Raw genomic sequence first — 22017 nt, forward strand, 5'->3', positions numbered from 1 at the left:
TGAATCGTCTGTGATTGACGACCTGTCACCGTTATGTCGCTCATGACCAAAACAAAGGAGGGTGTATGGCGAATGGACAGGTTTCAACAAAACGTATTTATTTACTGAAATCAGAGGTAATAATAATAACCAGCAGCTTGTCAAAACAATACCATTTACTGCTTTTTATATGGAAATTAAATTAATATTATGCAGAATTGAGTTCAGCCTTTTGGGTTTCTATCTTCTGTTTCTCATTTGGCCTCTTGGGAAAAATAATGGGCAACACTTTACAATAACGACCTGTTATAAAGCATTGATAAACATTTATAAGCAGTTTGTAGATGAGTAATAATCATGAAAAGACTGTTTGTTGACATCCATAAATGCTTACCTAAACAATTATAACTATGTGAATAGTTTACTACTTACTAATACCTTACTAATAACGTATAAACTATGTTTAAACATAGTTATAAATGTTTAGGTAAACATTTACGGATGTTAACAATGATTGTTCATGATTATTACTCATCTACAAATGCTTATAAATGTTTATAAATGCTTTATAACAGGTCGTTATTGTAAAGTGTTACCAAATAATGTCCCGTCCCTGGGTTCCTGGGTTGATGAGTACCGATCCAAAACCACTGTTGGACAGTGTTTCTGAAAGCGTCCAGGTACCCTCGGGATCCCTTGAGGGGGTTCCAAATGGACCCTTTAAGTCTGTGACGTGTTCAAATTACAAGTCCATTTGATTCCATTTGTACCCCATGGGGGTCCTTGAAATTAAAACATTTGATCTAGGAATAATTCAATAAAAAGTCCATTCATAATTAAAGTGCAACTCCAAGTTAGTAAATAGGATATATAGTATATACACGTTATAGGATTTAGAAGACATTCGTAGAATCAACCTCAGGTCTTAACCCATTTTGGGGCGGGAACCCCTTTTGGTGTTAGCACTATGTTATGCTTCAGCTATTGAAAAATAGCAGATCTACAAGCTCAGAGCACGCCACCGAGTGGCGCGCTACAAGCTTGTAGGTCTGCTATTTTTGAAAAATCGAAGAACGACTGACATAGAAACATAGCTTTTTCAGAAAACTGTCAGGATGTAGAAGACATGTTTAGAATCTGATCTCAGGTCAGAATGGGTTAATGGCTTATGGATAACGATGAAGTCGCTGCTTCTTCGCCTGGAAAGGAGACAGCTTAGGTGGTTCGGGCATCTGGTTAGGATGCCTCTCGGGCGTCTCCCTATAGGGAGGTCTCGGAGGCATCTGGTTAGGATGCCTCTCGGGCATTGCCCCCGCGACCCGACTACGGATAAGCGGTTGAAGATGGATGGATGTGCCTGGCCTACCTGCAGCGTGTGCCTGTCCTGTATCTCCACAGGGCGACCTTCATGCATGCTCTCTGTGTACCAGCTGATGTCCAGGAGGCGGACAGCAGGGGGCGCTGGCGCTCCCTCCTCTTGTGCGCTGTTCAGCCATGCCCAGACCTCGTCTCCAGAGTTGTTCTCAGATATGACATGTGTTACTGACTCACTGTATGATGAAAACACAGGAATGACAGCAAATGACATGTCATGAAGGGAGACACCTACTTCTAGATCTAAATCTAGGCAGAATGTAGCCATGGTTCATGACTCTCGTATTCATACGAGAGTCATGAAGAAACTTCACCCTGTTTTTTGCGCTCGCTGCATTTACAAGATTTCCGTATATATAAACATTCAGATTTCAAATATAAAGTACTCACAATTTGTCCCACGGGTGTTAGTTAGTTGCAGCTCCAGCGATTAGAATTTCTGCATCCCGCGTTGTTTAATAAAAAGCATTTTTATCCGAGGTGTTATTTTGCCATTGGCTTTCAACTACGCGCCCCTATCGGTCGGGAGGAGGGTGGCACTCGGTGTGTTCGATATAGGTACGCTGACCGCCCTGCCAATACAGACTAATAGGCGAGTGCGCTCCCGGTGTGCAACTGTGGATTTCCCAAACGAACCCCGTTTGAAAAAAGTAGCCGGGGAGCTCAGACAAAAATGCTTTTTATTAAACAACGCGGGATGCAGCAATTCTAATCGCTGGCGCTGCTACTAACTAACACCCGTGGGACACTTTGTGAGTACTTTATATTTTAAATCTGAATGTTTATATATACGGAAATCTTGTAAATGCAGCGAGCGCAAAAAACAGGGCAAAGTTTCTGCATGACTGTCATGATAATCATGGACAACAAACACAGACACACGTTAGGGCTTGTTGTGCCACTGTAAAACCACCTCACCTGAACGTCTGCTCTATGCGGAAGCCTTTGCTTCGGCCCAGCCGTGTGAGGAAGGCTCTGCGACTCGAACCCATCTTCCTCTCCAAGAGGAACAAGACCTGCTGCTGGAATTTAACCCTGTTGTTGTTAGTGTTAGAGACATCACTGGTACTGCTGTCACAGGAGGAGGAGGAGACTCTTCTTCGTTTCAATGGAACCATGGTTGGGTTTCTCTTCTCTGGTGCTCTAAAGCCTGTCATCTAAAATCGGCCGCATGAATCTCCCGCATCTAAGCGTAATAATAATGGCATTGCGTTGCTCTGATGAGATCAACGCGGTATAAAGTGTTTCGTGAAATTAAATAAGTTGACAGGTGGTCTATCTATACTTTTTCCCAAGTTAGTTCCAGGAAGAGACTGGCTGCACTACTGAGAGACACGCGCATGCTCACTGCTCACTCGGTTTGTTGTGGTTTTGTTCTTCGATTGCTTGTCCAATTATATCTTCCATGGCACCATACCGCCACCTGCTGTACTGTGCGTGTGGGGCGGGTGAGTGGTCAAAACCATACCATTACAGCCAGTGGTTCCCAAAGTCAGGGGGTCAAATGAAAGCCTGGTACCGAGGCTAGGGGGTCCCCAGCTATGATAAGTCCATTTGTGTACAACCAGGCCTGGAATATCATCCTTTTCCCTCCCTCTAATCTGGTGTTCAGGTGATGATATTAACATTACACGCACAATTTTATTACAAATTCTTTCTTTTATTTATAATGGACTTCGGTGGCAACGATCGAGGGACAAAACTGGTATCCACCTGTTGGCACTGGATGTTAAAACAATGATTTTAAAGTCCCCGGTCATCATTATTTTAGTTTAAAGGTTAAGGATGTTTTTTTTTTTTTCCAAGGTGAACATTGGTTCAGAACAGTGCTTCTTAAATAAATAATCACAGCTTTAACCCATTCTGAACGGGCACCCATTTTGGTGTTGGCATCATGTCATGCTTTAGCTATTTAAAAATAGCAGATCTACAAGCTCATATCGCGCCACCGAGTGGCGCGATACGAGCTTGTAGGTCTGCTATTTTTGAATTTTTTTAGAACTTTTAGAATCTGATCTCAGGTCAGAATGGGTTAATAATGAAACTGTCAGGATGTAATAGACATTTTTAGAATCTGATCTCAGGTCAGAATGGGTTAAACTAGAACTGCACTCTGTCTCTGTCGAGTGCATACTTGCTTATTGCACACCAGTAGTAGGCTACTAGTGCCATAAATGCACTAGTAGGCCTACTAGTGCGCAAGCAGAGCGCGCAAGTACTTTCGACCGCTACAAACTGTCAAATCTCAGTTTCTCTGTGAAGGAACGTTTGAAATGTTGAATTACTAGGTTTAACTATTTGCTACCTACCTACTTTATGCATGTAGAAAAGTAGTATTATGAAGTATGGTACGAGTTTCTATCTATAAAAGAAATACAGTTTTATCGATTTAGAACTATTCTGGATTCCTTTTTAGTTTCTCAAAGAAAGATAAATCATCGATATCCGATGAAAAAAAAGGTATATAAACTGAAATAAAATGTTATCACGTAGGCCTATACAGTATAATTATTTATTGTAAATTGTTTTAAATTTATTTAATCTTGGACTATAGTGATATTAATACTAAATCATGATCAGAGTAAGAGGTGTCAATAACTTCAATTTCTGTAATAATACTTTCACATTTGTTAAAATATACATGATCTAAAATACTTCTAGACTACTTGTGCCTGATACGGCAGTGGTGCCAGATTACATACATGTATACACAGGAGCATTACCTTTAATCCTCCCAACACTAAAACATATCGTCATTACGTCACCATCGAAAACCAATTACACTCTGGCATTGGGTCCCTTAATCCACATCTTTATTACGTCATCATTGAGAGCTAGTTAAACCAGCTAGTTATACCAGTGCCGGGTGGATTAAAGGAACTGCCTCTATGTATATGTATATGTAATTTGTAAATTGATTAGCGGTATACTGTGGTTACTTTGCGCCGTATGCACCGTCCCAGCATTTTCGATGCGTATTCACCGTCCCAGCAAATGACGTAATGACTAGTTGTGCCCGATAAAACCAATGGTTTTCGATGGTCCCCTAACCCTAACCCTAACCCTGACGTAATGACGATATGTTTTAGTGTGGGGAGGATTAAAGTTAATGCTCCTATGTATACATGTATGTAATCTGGCACCACTGCCACATTTGCTGGGACGGTGCATACGCATGAAAAGTGCTGGGACGGTGCATACGGGCCCTGGGCGAAACTAGTATTTACTATTGTGTGCTCTGCTTGCGCAAGTAATAACAAAATATAAGTAGCTACCGTTATAAAATATTGTAAACATGTATTGGGGTCCCAGTCCAGAGATTAAAATGTAATTATATCACAATGTTTAATCTACAACAATTTAAAAGCTGTTCTCAATTTCTTTTTTATATATATATATATAGGCCTATATATCTTTTTTTTAATGGCTGAGGATCACTGGGTTGAACTGTGAGTTAATTCACAGAAAATACAATGACAGCCCATGTAACTTTTGAATAAGGGCTTGGTTTAGAAAAGCCTATATTCTGTGCTAAACTAATATATTGAATAGCATGGCATTGTATTTTATTTCTTTATTTATTTGACAGGGACAACGCTCATTAATCAACATGTCAGTTTTCACATCAATGTAAATGGGCCAGAGTTAGCCAAAGCTAAATTTCATCTGTAGTCCCTGCAGGGCAGGCTCTTAAAAATGGGCATCGTGTGAGCTAAATGCCCTCTGTTTACTCTGTCAGTGCGTGTGGCGTGTGTGTGTGTGTGTGTGTGTGTGTGTGTGTGTGTGTGTGTGTGTGTGTGTGTGTGTGCGTGTGTGTGTGTAAGCGTGTGTGTCATGATGACCAGCGGGCGTAGTTATTAAGGCAAAGTAACGCAAAAGAATCAAACCACTTGGCAAATGGCAACACAACTACATAACAGACACTGACTTGACCCAGCAGAAATCTAAACTGACTGACTGTGACCCAGCACTGTACTGTACTGTACTGTACTGCACTGCACTGTACTGTACTGTACTGTACTGTACTGTACTGTACTGTACTGTACTGTACTGTACTGTACTGTACTGTACTGTACTGTACTGTACTGTACTGCACTGTACTGTACTGTATACTGTAAAGTATGCTTTTCTGGAACCGCTGAAAAATCAGCCATTCTTATATGATATTATTGATATTTATATCAATTATTTTAAGCCTATAGAATCAGACAATGTTTCTTGTGACCACCGTGCTCGTGCCCTTACCCGTTCAAATCAACATTGTAAGAAAGGTGATGCACATACTGTACCAAGACGGCATTTTAGTTTTTATTCATAACATCGACTGACAGACGTTTCGTCTATCCAGCCACCACCACACTGATGAAGGCTGGATATACTTAGCCGAAGCGTCTGTAATAAAATGTAAATACAAGCTAAAATGCAGTCTTTGGTGTGTGCATGCGACCCATTCTTACAAGCCTAGAATCAGGCTATCCAGGATCCGGGTGAGTCGATGAGGAGTTGATAACCATGAAAAAAAGGAAAATGAAAAATGCTAAATGGGCTATATTGAGCTCAGCTCAAGACCCACTTCTACAACATTGCTTTTAATTGATCTTTTAGTTGTTGTTTTTTTTAGTTTTTGTTATTCATGTCCTCACTGTATTGCATTACTGTCGTTGCCTTGCTTTTCTTTTATTCTCCATTGTTCTGTAAAGCACTTTGAGCTGCATTTCATGTCATGAAAGGTGCTATACAAATAAAGTTTTATTATTATTATTATTATTATATGCAGCCAACACTTCCGCGTTCAGCTTGGTCTCAATTGCGCATGTTTCTTTCCTTCCAGGGAGCAACATGGAGTCCACCGTACGGTCTTCGCTTCCTAACCTTATTTAATTAACCTTGGACTACATGTTGTCTCAGGCCCATCCCAATGGCCTCCCTCGAGCCCTGAGCCCTGAACCCTCTTAGTTACAAAACTGCATAGAGCTTAGTTCAACAAAAGTTAAATCAATATAGGCATCAGCAGATTTTAGCATGAGATAACCCAGCAAGTTTTCATGTCCATCTCTGCTTGGCCTATTAATATTAGGTCTGAGAAGTTGCCCGAACGGCCAATTAAGGCTCCAACTTAAGAACAGTCAGAAATTGTAGTTTAAGGGTGTTTTTATTCTCCCCAAACTCCTCCACCAACCTCCAGACAGTTTTCTTCAGGGCAAAGACAACAATTCAAATATCAAAAGGTCAAAAGTAAATACTGGCCACAAATATAGACCAACAAAATAAATACTTAGGCAAACAACACACAACTGAGTAAAACCAAACAGGATGAGAACTCTCTTCGGGCTAAACCTTGATCACAGAAGGGCCCTGTACACACACACACACACACACACACACACACACACACACACACACACACACACACACACACACACACACACACACACACACACACACACACACACACACACACACACACACACATATCAGACAAACATGCTCTGTGCCGTCTGTGTTTCAGTGTGCTTTGACCAAACACGTTTCCAATGGAAGTCACATGGTTTGACCCCCTTCGGGCAATCAAACACAAGTGTTTGGTCAAACCACGTGACCGTAGACGCCGTTATTTCAAAGCGGTATAAGGCAAACATCCTGAGCTTCTCTGAAACAAAACTTGTGTGCAGGGACTTAGGCTGATTAGGCCCACTGGCAGAACCTGACCAGAGCCGACCGACTCGATACCGCTTTACTCTGATTTATGTCTGAATTGTTCTTCTCTTCAATCATTTCATGAGCATTATAATTTTCAGTCTCTTGTGTTCTTTTTGTTTTCAATGTAAATTCCTTCCACCATTACACCTACTTCTGAAAGCAGTACTAGACCATACATATTCTTAGTTATATCACTACTAAGTATTGTGCTACATCAGACTTTGGTGCTCTATGGCTAAGCCACTATAAGACTCCTTCTTCAGTACATTTTTATAGGTCAAATAGGTGGAAAAAAAGAGTGTGTACTGGTGAGCTTGATTAGAAAGTTCAATGAAGCTGTTGTTAGTCTCCCAACAGGATGAGGTAGGGGCCAGGGCTCTGATGCTGACAGGTAGGTATTCAACCAGCTGGGGGGCGGTTACAGTGGCACAGTCACTCCAGTAAGTAGCGCTGTTGTTGCCTCACAGCTAGAAGGTCCTGCTGGGTCCTATTTCTGCCAGGTAGGTGTTCTCTCCTCTGCGTCATGCAGTGCCCACGGGGATGGAGAAATGGCCTTTCTGTGTGGAGTTTGCATGTTCTCCCCATGTCCCCTATAGGCCCGGCCTAGGGTATATATATATAGGTACCCTCACAAAAGTATACCATGCAGTAATCCTGGTCTCTATACGGCGGCGGCGGTGGCTCAGGGGTAGAGAGCCTGGATGGTAACCGTAAGGTTGCCAGTTCGAACCCGGGCTCCCCCAGAGTTACTGTCGAAGTGTCCTTGAGCAAGACACTGAACCCCTAATTGCTCCCGATGTGCTAGTTGGTGCCTTGCATGGTTTCCGCTGCCATCGGTGTATGAATGTGTGTGTGAATGGGTGAATGTAATGCACAATCTCTGTAAAGCGCCTTGGATAAAGGTGCTATATAAATGCACCATTTACCATTTATTTATACTGCCCTGCACCTCCTGGCCAGCCTGATGGGAGTTGCTCACTCAACCCCATCATGGATTGATAGAAGCAAGAGGTCCGTTCGGGCCGGGGCAGTCCTCGGGTTGGCAGAGGGAGAGTAGGTATAGCGCCCAGTCAGTGTTGGGCAAATTGGCACCGGGTGAAAAAGTGGGTCACAAAATCATTGGATACAATTTAAAAAAAAGTAAAAAAAAAAGTAAGATTCCAGCTGTCTCTGCTAATCAACCTTAGCACGTGTCGAACCGACGAATAGCCTGACCAATGATTGTCTAGCAGCAGCCTCCTCGATCTGCAAGAAGAAGAACAACACATACAGTCAGATATTAGATTATACAAAATGTATTGTGATATTTGGGATGGCAGTGCAATGTGACGATACTAACGTAAGGACAAGCACACAGAGGCATTATCAGCAGCAACATACCAACATAAGAGGGCCTTTTCAGGTCAAGGACCCCTCCTCCGCTGACAGAGGTATAAGCAGGGACCCCCACCCCCACTACTTTTATTATATTAAAATGTTAACTTTTTTCATAAATCTCATATAGCTTCATATAGACTTGTTTGACAGCACTATCATCACGCAGGGAAACTGGAAGTACGTCCGGGACAACGCTCCAAAACTATGGAATGCACTTCCCATTACAGTCAGAACTGCAGCATCACTCCCAATCTTCCGCCGTAGTCTGAAAACCCACCTTTTCAGACTCCATCATGGCCCATAGCACTTACCCTAGCCCCTTAGATAAGCACTTTGACTTAGATAACTTTTTACAGACTTATAGCATGTTACGTAGACAGCACTAGAATTGCATTTTATGTAGTCATATAGCACTTTATATAGTACATATGTATAGTATAGTATGTATAGTTTATATGTATAGTTTCATTATATAGTCTAATATAGATACTCCACTGTTACGTTCTTAGCTTACGCATGTTTCATGATAAATACTTTTATATGTGATGTATTGCCATGCTTTTTGTTCCTGCCTGATGTAAGTCGCTCTGGATTAAGAGCGTCTGCTAAATGCCTGAATTGTACATTTTAAATTGTGCTCTAGAGGAAACTATAAAATGGCAGCGACATGCAGGGAGTGTGAAACTATAAACCCATTCTGAACGGGAACCCATTTTGGTGTCAGCATCATGTCGTGCTTTAGCTATTGAAAAATAGCAGATCTACAAGCTTGTAGGTCTGCTATTTTTGAAAAATCGAAGAACGACTGACATTTTTATAGAATCTGATCTCAGGTCAGAATGGGTTAATCAGACCAGTGGTGTGTCCAGTGCGGAAACCTCGTGTATGAATCTGATCTCAGGTCAGATTAATGGGTTAAACTGGCACCGACCTGCAGGGAGTGAGCGACGCCGTAGCGAAGCCTGGTGACAAAGTGCTCACAGTTGTCGTGCATGACGTTGTATTGGACCGTGCCCTCCTCCACCAGCGCCACGGCGTCCCTGACGATGTCGTCCGCCTCTCGCGCCTCGTACTTGTCGTCCAGGTAGTTGTTGATCTCCCACGCCAGGCCGCCGGCCACCTCCAGCAGTTTGTCTTTCTCCACCAGCGCCCGGTGGACGGCGCTCACTCCGACCGCACGACTTATTCCGGTTCCCGCTAAAGTGTATATATATATACAGACAAAAAGAGGAGGGGTACTTTTTTTTTTTTTTGTATAATCTTTTTTATCCCACGATTTTGTAACCCATTTTTCACCAGCTGTGTCAATCATCTAATGTGATCCTGGGCTCTACACACCCCATATATGGGGGACAAGGGGAGAGCAACCTAGTCCCCATATATGGGGGACAAGGGGAGAGCAACCTAGTCCCCATATATGGGGGACAAGGGGAGAGCAACCTAGTCCCCCATATATGGGGGACAAGGGGAGAGCAACGGACTTGAACTCATGCTTCCTTCATGCCTGAGTGTCCAAGTTGCTCCTTTACACCTGACAGGGGGAGGGGTACTTTTGAGTGCCATTTAGTAGAACTTTATATACTTCTCCGCTAATCTCCACTACGATTATTTGGAAACAAATTGCTAGTTACTTTGCAGATTTAACAAGCAATTCTGCATAATGAGTAGTATAAGCTACTTTTAGTAGCAAATGTTGGTATTGCTACTTTACTTAAAGGACCACTTTTCAACTTATCTTCATGTAATTGGTCCTCACTAATGTTCATGATAAGATATTTTGTTTTCTGTGTCTCATAGGAGGGCTGTGGGCAGTTCAGAAACCTATCCACCAGTGACATCATCGTTAGGCAGATTTTTTTTAAACAAGATTAAAAATAATGATAATAATAATAATAAGAAAAAAAACAGGAAAACTGTTCAAGAGACTATGACCAAAACTAAAATCTAGATTCTCTGTCAAAAACAGTGTTGTTTTCGTCGACTAAAACTAAGACGAAAAATGTACGTCGACTACCTTTTTCCACTGAAGAAAACTAAATGGAAACTAAATTAAAACTATGCAATGGTGACTAAAACTAAGACTAAATATACTGACAATTTCGTCAACAATTAAAAACTAGACTAAAATGTTAGGAAGGGACTAGTGGACAAGAGATCAAATATAAGTCATTTTACACTTGGTTGCATGCTGAAAATAGCCGATCTACAAGCTTGTAGATTGGCTATTTTCAGCAAGTGTAAAATAAGTAATTATGACGGCAACAAGGCCCGCAAAAATACATTTTAGTCGACTAAATCAACTGTAGATTTAGTCGACTAAAATCTTATGACATTTAGTCGACTAAAACTAGACTAAACACTAGAACATTCCAGGTGACTAAAATGTGACTAAAACTAAAGTGAAAACTATTCAGGAGACTATGACTAAAACTAAAATAGAAATTTGCTGCCAAAAACAACACTGAGGTGTCACTCACAGTACGTGGTGGTCATGTGGACGACATCATCATCCCCAACGTAAACGGCCCAGTGCTCGTAGCCGTCTCGGGGGAATTTAATCATGTCTCCTTTCTTTAGCTTTCTCTTCCGGGGCTGTAAAATACACTATGGAAGAAAGAACGGACCAATATGTTTGACAGCAAATCAAAAGATTTATATTATAGGCTCAGTTTGACTCAACAGGGAGAAGAACCAATCTTACTATATAGTCCACTTGCCAGAATGTGAACCCGGACATGTTGAGTATACACCAAGGTTTTATGTTATAAATGTTTAGTATGGGTCCCCAGCATGTAGAAACTGATGTTGTAAATGTTGAGTAGGGGTCCCCAGCATGTAGAAACTGATGTTATAAATGCTGAGTATGGGTCCCCAGCATGTAGAAACTGATGTTATAAATGTTAAGTATGGGTCCCCAGCATGTAGAAACTGATGTTATAAATGCTGAGTATAGGTCCCCAGCATGTAGAAACTGATGTTATAAATGTTTAGTATGGGTCCCCAGCATGTAGAAACTGATGTTATAAATGCTGAGTATGGGTCCCCAGCATGTAGAAACTGATGTTATAAATGTTAAGTATGGGTCCCCAGCATGTAGAAACTGATGTTATAAATGTTTAGTATGGGTCCCCAGCATGTAGAAACTGATGTTATAAATGTTTAGTATGGGTCCCCAGCATGTAGAAACTGATGTTATAAATGCTGAGTATGGGTCCCCAGCATGTAGAAACTGATGTTATAAATGTTTAGTATGGGTCCCCAGCATGTAGAAACTGATGTTATAAATGCTGAGTATGGGTCCCCAGCATGTAGAAACTGATGTTATAAATGTTAAGTATGGGTCCCCAGCATGTAGAAACTGATGTTATAAATGTTAAGTATGGGTCCCCAGCATGTAGAAACTGATGTTATAAATGTTTAGTATGGGTCCCCAGCATGTAGAAACTGATGTTATAAATGTTTAGTATGGGTCCCCAGCATGTAGAAACTGATGTTATAAATGCTGAGTATAGGTCCCCAGCATGTAGAAACTGATGTTATAAATGTTTAGTATGGGTCCCCAGCATGTAGAAACTGATGTTATAAATGCTGAGTATGGGTCCCCAGCATGTAGAAACTGATGTTATAAATGTTAAGTATGGGTCCCCAGCATGTAGAAACTGATGTTATAAATGTTTAGTATGGGTCCCCAGCATGTAGAAACTGATGTTATAAATGTTTAGTATGGGTCCCCAGCATGTAGAAACTGATGTTATAAATGCTGAGTATGGGTCCCCAGCATGTAGAAACTGATGTTAGATATGCTGAGTATGGGTCCCCAGCATGTAGAAACTGATGTTATAAATGTTTAGTAGGGGTCCCCAGCATGTAGAAACTGATGTTATAAATGTTTAGTATGGGTCCCCAGCATGTAGAAACTGATGTTATAAATGCTGAGTATAGGTCCCCAGCATGTAGAAACTGATGTTATAAATGCTGAGTATGGGTCCCCAGCATGTAGAAACTGATGTTATAAATGCTGAGTATGGGTCCCCAGCATGTAGAAACTGATGTTATAAATGCTGAGTATAGGTCCCCAGCATGTAGAAACTGATGTTATAAATGTTTAGTATGGGTCCCCAGCATGTAGAAACTGATGTTATAAATGCTGAGTATGGGTCCCCAGCATGTAGAAACTGATGTTATAAATGCTGAGTATGGGTCCCCAGCATGTAGAAACTGATGTTATAAATGTTGAGTATAGGTCCCCAGCATGTAGAAACTGATGTTATAAATGTTTAGTATGGGTCCCCAGCATGTAGAAACTGATGTTATAAATGCTGAGTAGGGGTCCCCAGCATGTAGAAACTGATGTTATAAATGTTTAGTATGGGTCCCCAGCATGTAGAAACTGATGTTATAAATGTTTAGTATGGGTCCCCAGCATGTATAAACTGATGTTATAAATGTTGAGTAGGGGTCCCCAGCATGTAGAAACTGATGTTATAAATGTTTAGTATGGGTCCCCAGCATGTAGAAACTGATGTTATAAATGTTTAGTATGGGTCCCCAGCATGTAGAAACTGATGTTATAAATGTTGAGTAGGGGTCCCCAGCATGTAGAAGCTGATGTTATAAATGTTTAGTATGGGTCCCCAGCATGTAGAAACTGATGTTATAAATGTTTAGTATGGGTCCCCAGCATGTAGAAACTGATGTTATAAATGTTGAGTATGGGTCCCCAGCATGTAGAAACTGATGTTATAAATGCTGAGTATAGGTCCCCAGCATGTAGAAACTGATGTTATAAATGGTTAGTATGGGTCCCCAGCATGTAGAAACTGATGTTATAAATGCTGAGTATGGGTCCCCAGCATGTAGAAACTGATGTTATAAATGCTGAGTATGGGTCCCCAGCATGTAGAAACTGATGTTATAAATGCTGAGTATGGGTCCCCAGCATGTAGAAACTGATGTTATAAATGTTTAGTATGGGTCCCCAGCATGTAGAAACTGATGTTATAAATGCGGAGTAGGGGTCCCCAGCATGTAGAAACTGATGTTATAAATGCTGAGTATGGGTCCCCAGCATGTAGAAACTGATGTTATAAATGCTGAGTATGGGTCCCCAGCATGTAGAAACTGATGTTATAAATGCTGAGTATGGGTCCCCAGCATGTAGAAACTGATGTTATAAATGTTTAGTATGGGTCCCCAGCATGTAGAAACTGATGTTATAAATGCGGAGTAGGGGTCCCCAGCATGTAGCAACTGATGTTATAAATGCTGAGTATGGGTCCCCAGCATGTAGAAACTGATGTTATAAATGTTTAGTATAGGTCCCCAGCATGTAGAAACTGATGTTAGAAATGCTGAGTATGGGTCCCCAGCATGTAGAAACTGATGTTAGAAATGCTGAGTATGGGTCCCCAGCATGTAGAAACTGATGTTATAAATGCTGAGTATAGGTCCCCAGCATGTAGAAACTGATGTTATAAATGTTTAGTATGGGTCCCCAGCATGTAGAAACTGATGTTATAAATGCGGAGTAGGGGTCCCCAGCATGTAGAAACTGATGTTATAAATGCTGAGTATGGGTCCCCAGCATGTAGAAACTGATGTTATAAATGTTTAGTATAGGTCCCCAGCATGTAGAAACTGATGTTAGAAATGCTGAGTATGGGTCCCCAGCATGTAGAAACTGATGTTAGAAATGCTGAGTATGGGTCCCCAGCATGTATGAAACTGCCGGATGCTAACTTGCATATGTTAAGCAATTTTCATAATTTGCATAATATGTGACCATACCATTAACAACCTATAGAAGGCAAAAAATAAAAATAAACAAATAATAAATATATACATAGCCCAGTGGGTGTTTCTTTTGCTAAACTAAGCTTGGAATGGATTAAGCATCATGAAAGCCCCCTAGTTTGACATGTCACATGCTACTTAAAGCATGATATACAATGTTGAATTCTTTGCCTTCTATAGGTTGTTAATGGTATGGTCACATATTTATGCGAATTATGAAAATTGGTCAACATAATGCAAGTTAGCATCTGGCAGTTTCTACATGCTGGGGACCCATACTCAACATTTCTAACATAAAACCTTGGTGTACTCAACACACACACACACACACACACACACACACACACACACACACACACACACACACACACACACACACACACACACACACACACACACACACACACACACACACACACACACTGCCATTGGAATACAAATTGCCCCAGTGTGATATAACAAAACAAAGTATTCCAGAGCATGTGTATCTAACCTGTGTTTCAGCCATCTCTTAGTTCACACAGAGGGACACAACAAACAGCAGATGGTCACATATTCCAGAGCGTGCGTCTGTAGCCATCTCCTCTTCTTTCACACATAATGACACGATGGTCTGAGGTTCAGCATTGCTCACAGTATGGTAATTGGTAAGCAGTGAGCACTAATCAAACACACACACACACACACACACACACACACACACACACACACACACACACACACACACACACACACACACACACACACACACACACACACACACACACACACACACACACACACCTTATGTAAACAAAGTCCACACCCACAACACCAGAGGGAGTGCAACAAACCATGTACAACCCAGATTCGGCACAAACAAGGGACAAATTTATTTTCGCTCCTATGCCACCAAAATGTGGAACGCCCTACCAACAGTCATTAAGACATGTGAATTGACTCCTTCAAAACCGCTCTCAAAGGGCACCTACGGACGGCTGCAATTCAAAACTGGCCCCTGTAAAATCTGAATCCCCCCCCTCCCTTTCCCCTCACTGTATATGTATCCTTTCCCTTTTTGCTTCCTTTATGATGAATTCCTGTTCTGTTCTTTAACTACATAGAAGTGTCTATTTGTACGTCTCTAAATGTTTTGATGAATTGAACATGGAGGACCTTGTTGTAAACAAGTGTAATGCTTAATTGGGTCGTCCACTCACAGTTAACAGTCTTTGTATTGAGTTTGTGCTTGAAATGTACTGTAATTCTGCAAACTGATATTTCAATCAATCAAAAAAAAAAACACAAGGGGGGTGATTGTAGCCCCGAGCCAAGACCCAGCCCAGCCAATCGGGCTCAGCCCTGTTGGCACGGCAGACCCAGCCCAGCCAATCGGGCTCAGCCATGTTGGCACGGCAGGTTGCGGGTTGGTCTGGCGAGTGGGAGGCCCGTGTTCCATCCTCGCTTTCTGCTTGCTCCACAAACATCAAAACAACAATATGACACCTGTACGCTGAGTTGAAATACAGGTTATGATGACGATGGCTCAGGGCTAGAGCTATAGTGACCGAGCTAGTTCCACATAGAGGTTCTATAAGTTCAGTTTATTTATTTTGGTCAAACAGACCAGGAAAAACAGATCAATACAGTGCCTGCATTTGACATCTCTCTCTTTTTGAGTGGTGCAACCACTCCAAGGAACAGCAATGTCCGTGTGCTGTGTTGGTTCACCCACCTACCTGTATGTGACGTTAATGAGCACCAGTATATGACTATGAGTACCAGTAGGGGCGCTGTTGTGCCAGAAACAGAGAGAGAGAGACAGTGCTGCACTGTTGCCTGCCTTGGTACCACAGCACCTCAAAGGCCCTTAAAACAAGGCTCCAGACCTCCCAAAACAAACTGGTCAGGCTCCTACTTGGCCTCACCCCCCGAACCCACCTCACCCCTGCCCACTTTGACAGGCTGGGATGGCTTAGGGTCGACGACAGAGTACAGCATCTTGCAATGGGTCTGGTCCACAAGATTCGATACACCACCAAGATACCCATGTACCTGTCTAAATACTTCCTTAATGTAAACGAAGTCCACACCCACAACACCAGAGGGAGTGCAACAAACCATGTACAACCCAGATTCGGCACAAACAAGGGACTAAATTCTTTTTGCTCCTATGCCACCAAAATGTGGAACGCCCTACCAACAGTCATTAAGACATGTGAATCCCTTGACTCCTTCAAAACCGCTCTCAAAGGGCACCTACGGATGGCTGCAATTCGAAACTGGCCTCTGTAAAATCTGAATCCCCCCCCCCCCCATTTCCCCTCACTGTATATTGTATCTTTTCCCTTTTTTGCTTCCCATATGATGAATTCCTGTTCTGTACTTTAGCTACATAGAAATGTCTATTTGTATGTCTCTAAATGTTTGTATGTCTTTAAATGTTTTGATGAATTGAACAATGTGGACCCTGTTGTAAACAAGTGTAATGCTTAATTGGGTCGTCCACTCACAGTTGACAGTCTTTGTATTGAGTTTGTGCTTAAAATGTACTGTAAATTCTACAAACTGTTAATAAATATTTCAATCAATCAATCAATCAATGAGAGAGAGAGAGAGAGAGAGAGAGAGAGAGGGGAGTTGCACCACTCAGTTCACACGTGTGTGATTTCTTTAAAGAAAATAAACATTGACCAAAAAGGTGTAGGCTGAAGCCTTATCTCATTGTGCTTATAGCCTTCTAGCATATGAATGGCTTGCATTTATAGGTGAGATAATACAACACAAAGCAAACAACAGAAAACACGCACAGAAAACTAACAGACAGACATGCAGTAGCCTAACTGTCATTTCTTGACCGTTTCGGACGTGGGGCGGCTCGCTGGAAACGGCCCGGCCCCCTGCAGGCTGCGTTCCTGTGGGTCTGGGACTTCCACGGACCCCCCCGGGGGTCTGTGGAATGAAGTAACATACAGTAACATATCCTCATTGTTATCAATGTTGCCCACTATGAAGGAGTTCCTTTTGAACACAATTGAACAGTTCATAATAATGTTTCTGCCACAATTGAACAATCTACTCTGAGCCAGTTCCCTGTTGTCAATATTTGTTATTTGCATTTTGTTGTTGTAGCTTCTTTGCGAGAGAATCAGCATATTTAAAGTTTGCATTTAAACGTTTTTCTTTTTAAGGCCTCGGCATGTGGCATGGCCCTTACATATTTGTGCATTGTTCACTGTTGTTGTTACCTAATGTTTTTAATATTTTCTATGGCTTTTAGATGGTTGATTCACTGCATTGTACTTTATTTAATTTACTGTTAAACAGCGTTTCTCCATAACCACACATAGCCTACTTGTAGTAGCCTGCTGGCAGAATGGGGTTATTGTCTCCACCAGGCCGAAGGCATGGGGAGAGAGTATGTTTTGCACTCTGTCTGTCTGTCCGTCCGTCCGTCCGTTATCAGCTAATCTCCGGCACCGTTGGCCCGATCCATGCCAAACTGTGCACACACACTCCCTGGATGCCAACGACGAACCTCTGCCCCAAATATTCCTCAATGGCCTGTTATAGCGCCACCATGAGGCCGATTTAGGCAAAACACATTTCTGTAGATAACTCGTACACATTTTATCCATACATCACACAATTCGGTATACACTATCTCCATAGTCATGTGATCAACACAGATCTGCACAATTTCCCATCTTCCATCCTGATGGCTTCCAAATCTCACATGATTGGTCCGTTTCAAACAAAATGCCACAAATCACAAACACAGTGTCCAATTTCCCTGAAATTATACACACACATTTCCACTAGGCCGAGGACGACATGCCACATTTTCTTTCCCAAATCAGCCTCACGGTGGCGCTATAACAGGCCAATTCCTGTTTTTACCTATAACTGCATCGATCTGTATACAACTTATGTATGCACACTCCCTAGAGACCATGGAAAAACATTTTCCCTGCATCCCTCCACATCTGCCGGTTATAGCGCCACCATGAGGCCGATTTCTGCAAAACACATTGTTTATGTTAGTCGCACAGATTTCATCCAAATCTCACGCTAATCGGTACACATGATCTCTGCAGTCATGTGATCAAGACGAGCCTGTTGGAGTTCTCAGATTCTACACTGATTGGCTAAGATCGCCTTCCAAAGTTTGAGTTATGACATTGAGGGGGCAGAAAACAGCCCGGTCACATGGTTCATGTACTCGGTGCCAGCCCATATAGACTCCAAGGCATTCCGTAAACTTCCGGTTGTCCCCATTCAATAGAAGTCTAGACTATATATTATGTACCATGAAGTGAACGGAGTTGTCGTAACTATATCTTAACTCTATGGCTCTGTGAGACGTGTAGGGACAAAATGTACGTCACATTTGACCTAATTTCTCCCTTCATTGTCAATGGAAAATATGAGACGTGTGGACAAAAGCTGTATATAGGAGGGGCTCCAGTGTCCTCTCCTACTTCTGCAACTGTTGTCCTTGTTCCTGTGATGTCATAATGTCTCATGTCATAATGCGTGTTGTCCTTGTTCCTGTGATGTCATAATGTCTCATAATGCTTATGTCATAAATCAAGTCATATGCTTAAGTCATATATAAGTAGTTCCTTTGGAATGTGCATGGTATCGTATCAGCTGAGCGCTAACGTTTTGGAATGCCGCTAGACGAGACGCCGCTGTTTGAGCCCGCTCTGCTGCGGGAGCTGGACTGGAGCGGCGCCGGCCCCTCCCCCTCGGAGCCGGGCCCGGGCCTGTCGCTCCGCCCCCTCTGCACCGCCGACCTCCACCGGGGCTTCTTCGCGGTGCTGTCGCAGCTCACGCGGGCGGACGCCGTCACGCCGGAGCAGTTCGCCGCGGGCTTCGAGCGCATGAAGCGGACGGGCGACTACTACGTGGTGGTGGTGGTGGAGGAGGAGGGGGGCGCGGCGGGGGGGGAGGAGGAGGACGGCGGGGGGGGGGGGAGGAGGCCGCGTGGTGGCCACGGCCACGCTCATCACGGAGCACAAGTTCATCCGCGGCTGCGCCACGCGGGGCCGCGTGGAGGAGGTGGTGGTCGGCGCCGCCTGGAGAGGCCGGCAGCTGGGCCGGCTGCTGGTCACCACGCTCACGCTGCTGGGCAGGAAGCTGGGCTGCTACAAGGTCACGCTGGAGTGCTCCCCCGACAACGTGGCATTCTACCAGAAGGTCGGCTACGCCGCCTCGGACCAGACGTACATGCAATGTCGGTTCCGCGACTGAGGACTTTAGAAACGTACAGTACGCCTGCAGGCATGGCCTGAACTTTCATTTAGTTTACGCTCCAGAGCCCGGAAAGGACGTCTAATATACGTTTATATGTCTATGGTCTAAACCGGCTTAATGGAAAGGGCGTCTATACGTTTATATGTCTATGGGCTAAACCGGCTTAATGGAAAGGGCGTCCATACGTTTATATGTCTATGGGCTAACCGGCTTAATGGAAAGGGCGTCTATACGTTTATATGTCTATGGGCTAACCGGCTTAATGGAGATGAGGATTTTAGCCACGCCCCCATCTCAGAAAACGGCTGCACCGCCGAGAGGGTTTTCTCAGACTGGGGTGAATGGGGGCCATATTCATACTCCTATTTTGCCGCTGTTTCGGCGCTGTAGTGCCGAAATCATTTTGGCTCCTCAGAAATTTTCAGTAGCACCGAAGAGACCACTTTAGGACGACTTTAGGCCTGTTTATTTGTACACATGTGTGTGTACAAGTATCTTTTCCCTTGATATTTATTAGTATAATAGTATTAGTTTGGTGTTAGTTTAGATTAAGACACGATAATCAACACTAACACTTTAATTTAGAACACAGCCAAATCAAATCATAATACATAGGCCTACGTGTTCAATCAATTATTCAATGAAAGCAAACGGCACAAACAATATTAGTTTGTCTCTTCTACAAAAAATTAAGTTACAAATTACTGTCGTGTGTTGCCATTCTCTTGTACGCGTATTATCTCCCTCCACGGAGTAGCCTTGCATCTCGGAGGACAGGCAAGACGGGCAGTGTCGGTAGGCCAATCAGAGGCAAGCGTGGCGTTACCATGTCTATGGTAGGCCAATCACAGGCAGGCGGGCGTTACCATGTCTATGGTAGGCCAATCAGAGGCAGGCGGGGCGTTACCATGTCTATGGTAGGCCAATCACAGGCAGGCGGGCGTTACCATGTCTATGGTAGGCCAATCAGAGGCAGGCGGGGCGTTACCATGTCTATGGTAGGCCAATCAGAGGCAGGCGGGGCGTTACCATGTCTATGGTAGGCCAATCAGAGGCAGGCGGGGCGTTACCATGTCTATGGTAGGCCAATCAGAGGCAGGCGGGGCGTTACCATGTCTATGGTAGGCCAATCAGAGGCAGGCGGGGCGTTACCATGTCTATGGTAGGCCAATCAGAGGCAGGCGGGGCGTTACCATGTCTATGGTAGGCCAATCAGAGGCAGGCGGGGCGTTACCATGTCTATGGTAGGCCAATCAGAGGCAGGCGGGCGTTACCATGTCTATGGTAGGCCAATCAGAGGCAGGCGGGGCGTTACCATGTCTATGGTAGGCCAATCAGAGGCAGGCGGGCGTTACCATGTCTATGGTAGGCCAATCAGAGGCAGGCGGGGCGTTACCATGTCTATGGTAGGCCAATCAGAGGCAGGCGGGGCGTTACCATGTCTATGGTAGGCCAATCAGAGGCAGGCGGGGCGTTACCATGTCTATGGTAGGCCAATCAGAGGCAGGCGGGGCGTTACCATGTCTATGGTAGGCCAATCAGAGGCAGGCGGGGCGTTACCATGTCTATGGTAGGCCAATCAGAGGCAGGCGGGGCGTTACCATGTCTATGGTAGGCCAATCAGAGGCAGGCGGGGCGTTACCATGTCTATGGTAGGCCAATCAGAGGCAGGCGGGGCGTTACCATGTCTATGGTAGGCCAATCAGAGGCAGGCGGGCGTTACCATGTCTATGGTAGGCCAATCAGAGGCAGGCGGGGCGTTACCATGTCTATGGTAGGCCAATCAGAGGCAGGCGGGGCGTTATCATGTCTATGGTAGGCCAATCAGAGGCAGGCGGGGCGTTATCATGTCTATGGTAGGCCAATCAGAGGCAGGCGGGGCGTTACCATGTCTATGGTAGGCCAATCAGAGGCAGGCGGGGCGTTACCATGTCTATGGTAGGCCAATCAGAGGCAGGCGGGGCGTTACCATGTCTATGCTCGGATGTAGAAAGAAATCACGCTCGCTCCAATGAACTGCAGCAGCCAATGAGGCGTCTATTTTTTAATCTCTGTGGGTTAGACTTCCCGCCCAATTCCACAATTGTGTGGCCAGCGATTCAGGGGCTGGCGTGCCTGGAGTCTGGACTGTAACATCTGTAACATCTGGAGTCTGGACTGTAACATCTGTAACATCTGGAGTCTGGACTGTAACATCTGGAGTCTGGACTGTAACATCTGTAACATCTGGAGTCTGGACTGTAACATCTGTAACATCTGGAGTCTGGACTGTAACATCTGTAACATCTGGAGTCTGGACTGTAACATCTGTAACATCTGGAGTCTGGACTGTAACATCTGTAACATCTGGAGTCTGGACTGTAATATCTGTAAGCAATTTCTGACCAGGAGGCAGAGAGGCTGAGTTCCACACTCTTTTGTCCCAGGGATTTTTTTTTCGTAAAGAGGGGGAATAATGCAACTTAAATCATCTTCCCATGAAGCGATATTTTCAACAATATTGTTGTAAATCTGAATCATTACACATGGGTGTGTTCTCTACATACCCTAGATGGG

General features: G+C 43.6%; 2 protein-coding genes and 1 pseudogene across 3 annotated transcripts in view; 1 reads left to right on the top strand and 2 right to left on the bottom strand.

Annotated features, from left to right (window-relative positions):
- Positions 1-2471, bottom strand: part of polm (polymerase (DNA directed), mu) — a gene marked incomplete at its 5' end in the record, with an annotated part of 35340 nt that extends 32869 nt beyond the window's left edge. The window contains 2 exons of the mRNA XM_083792940.1: positions 1346-1529; positions 2272-2471. Of these exons, the coding sequence (XP_083649066.1) occupies positions 1346-1529; positions 2272-2471 (384 nt within the window). The remainder of the gene's footprint in view (positions 1-1345; positions 1530-2271) is intronic.
- Positions 2472-8278: 5807 nt separating this feature from the next.
- LOC310878592 (phospholipase A and acyltransferase 2-like) lies at positions 8279-10992 on the bottom strand (the record flags this gene model as incomplete). Its single annotated transcript, XM_083792941.1, has 3 exons — positions 8279-8298; positions 9358-9627; positions 10908-10992. The coding sequence occupies 3 exons, from the start codon at positions 10990-10992 to the stop codon at positions 8279-8281; spliced, it is 375 nt and encodes a 124-aa protein (XP_083649067.1).
- A 7883-nt stretch (positions 10993-18875) lies between these two features.
- On the top strand, positions 18876-19458 carry LOC310879177 (glucosamine 6-phosphate N-acetyltransferase-like; annotated as a pseudogene). The gene has a single exon. The product of its transcript is annotated as a glucosamine 6-phosphate N-acetyltransferase-like (transcript).
- The last annotated feature ends 2559 nt before the right edge of the window (positions 19459-22017 follow it).

Source organism: Protomyctophum parallelum (assembly GCF_964188405.1).
Source record: "Protomyctophum parallelum genome assembly, chromosome: 21".
Lineage (NCBI taxonomy): Eukaryota > Metazoa > Chordata > Actinopteri > Myctophiformes > Myctophidae > Protomyctophum > Protomyctophum parallelum.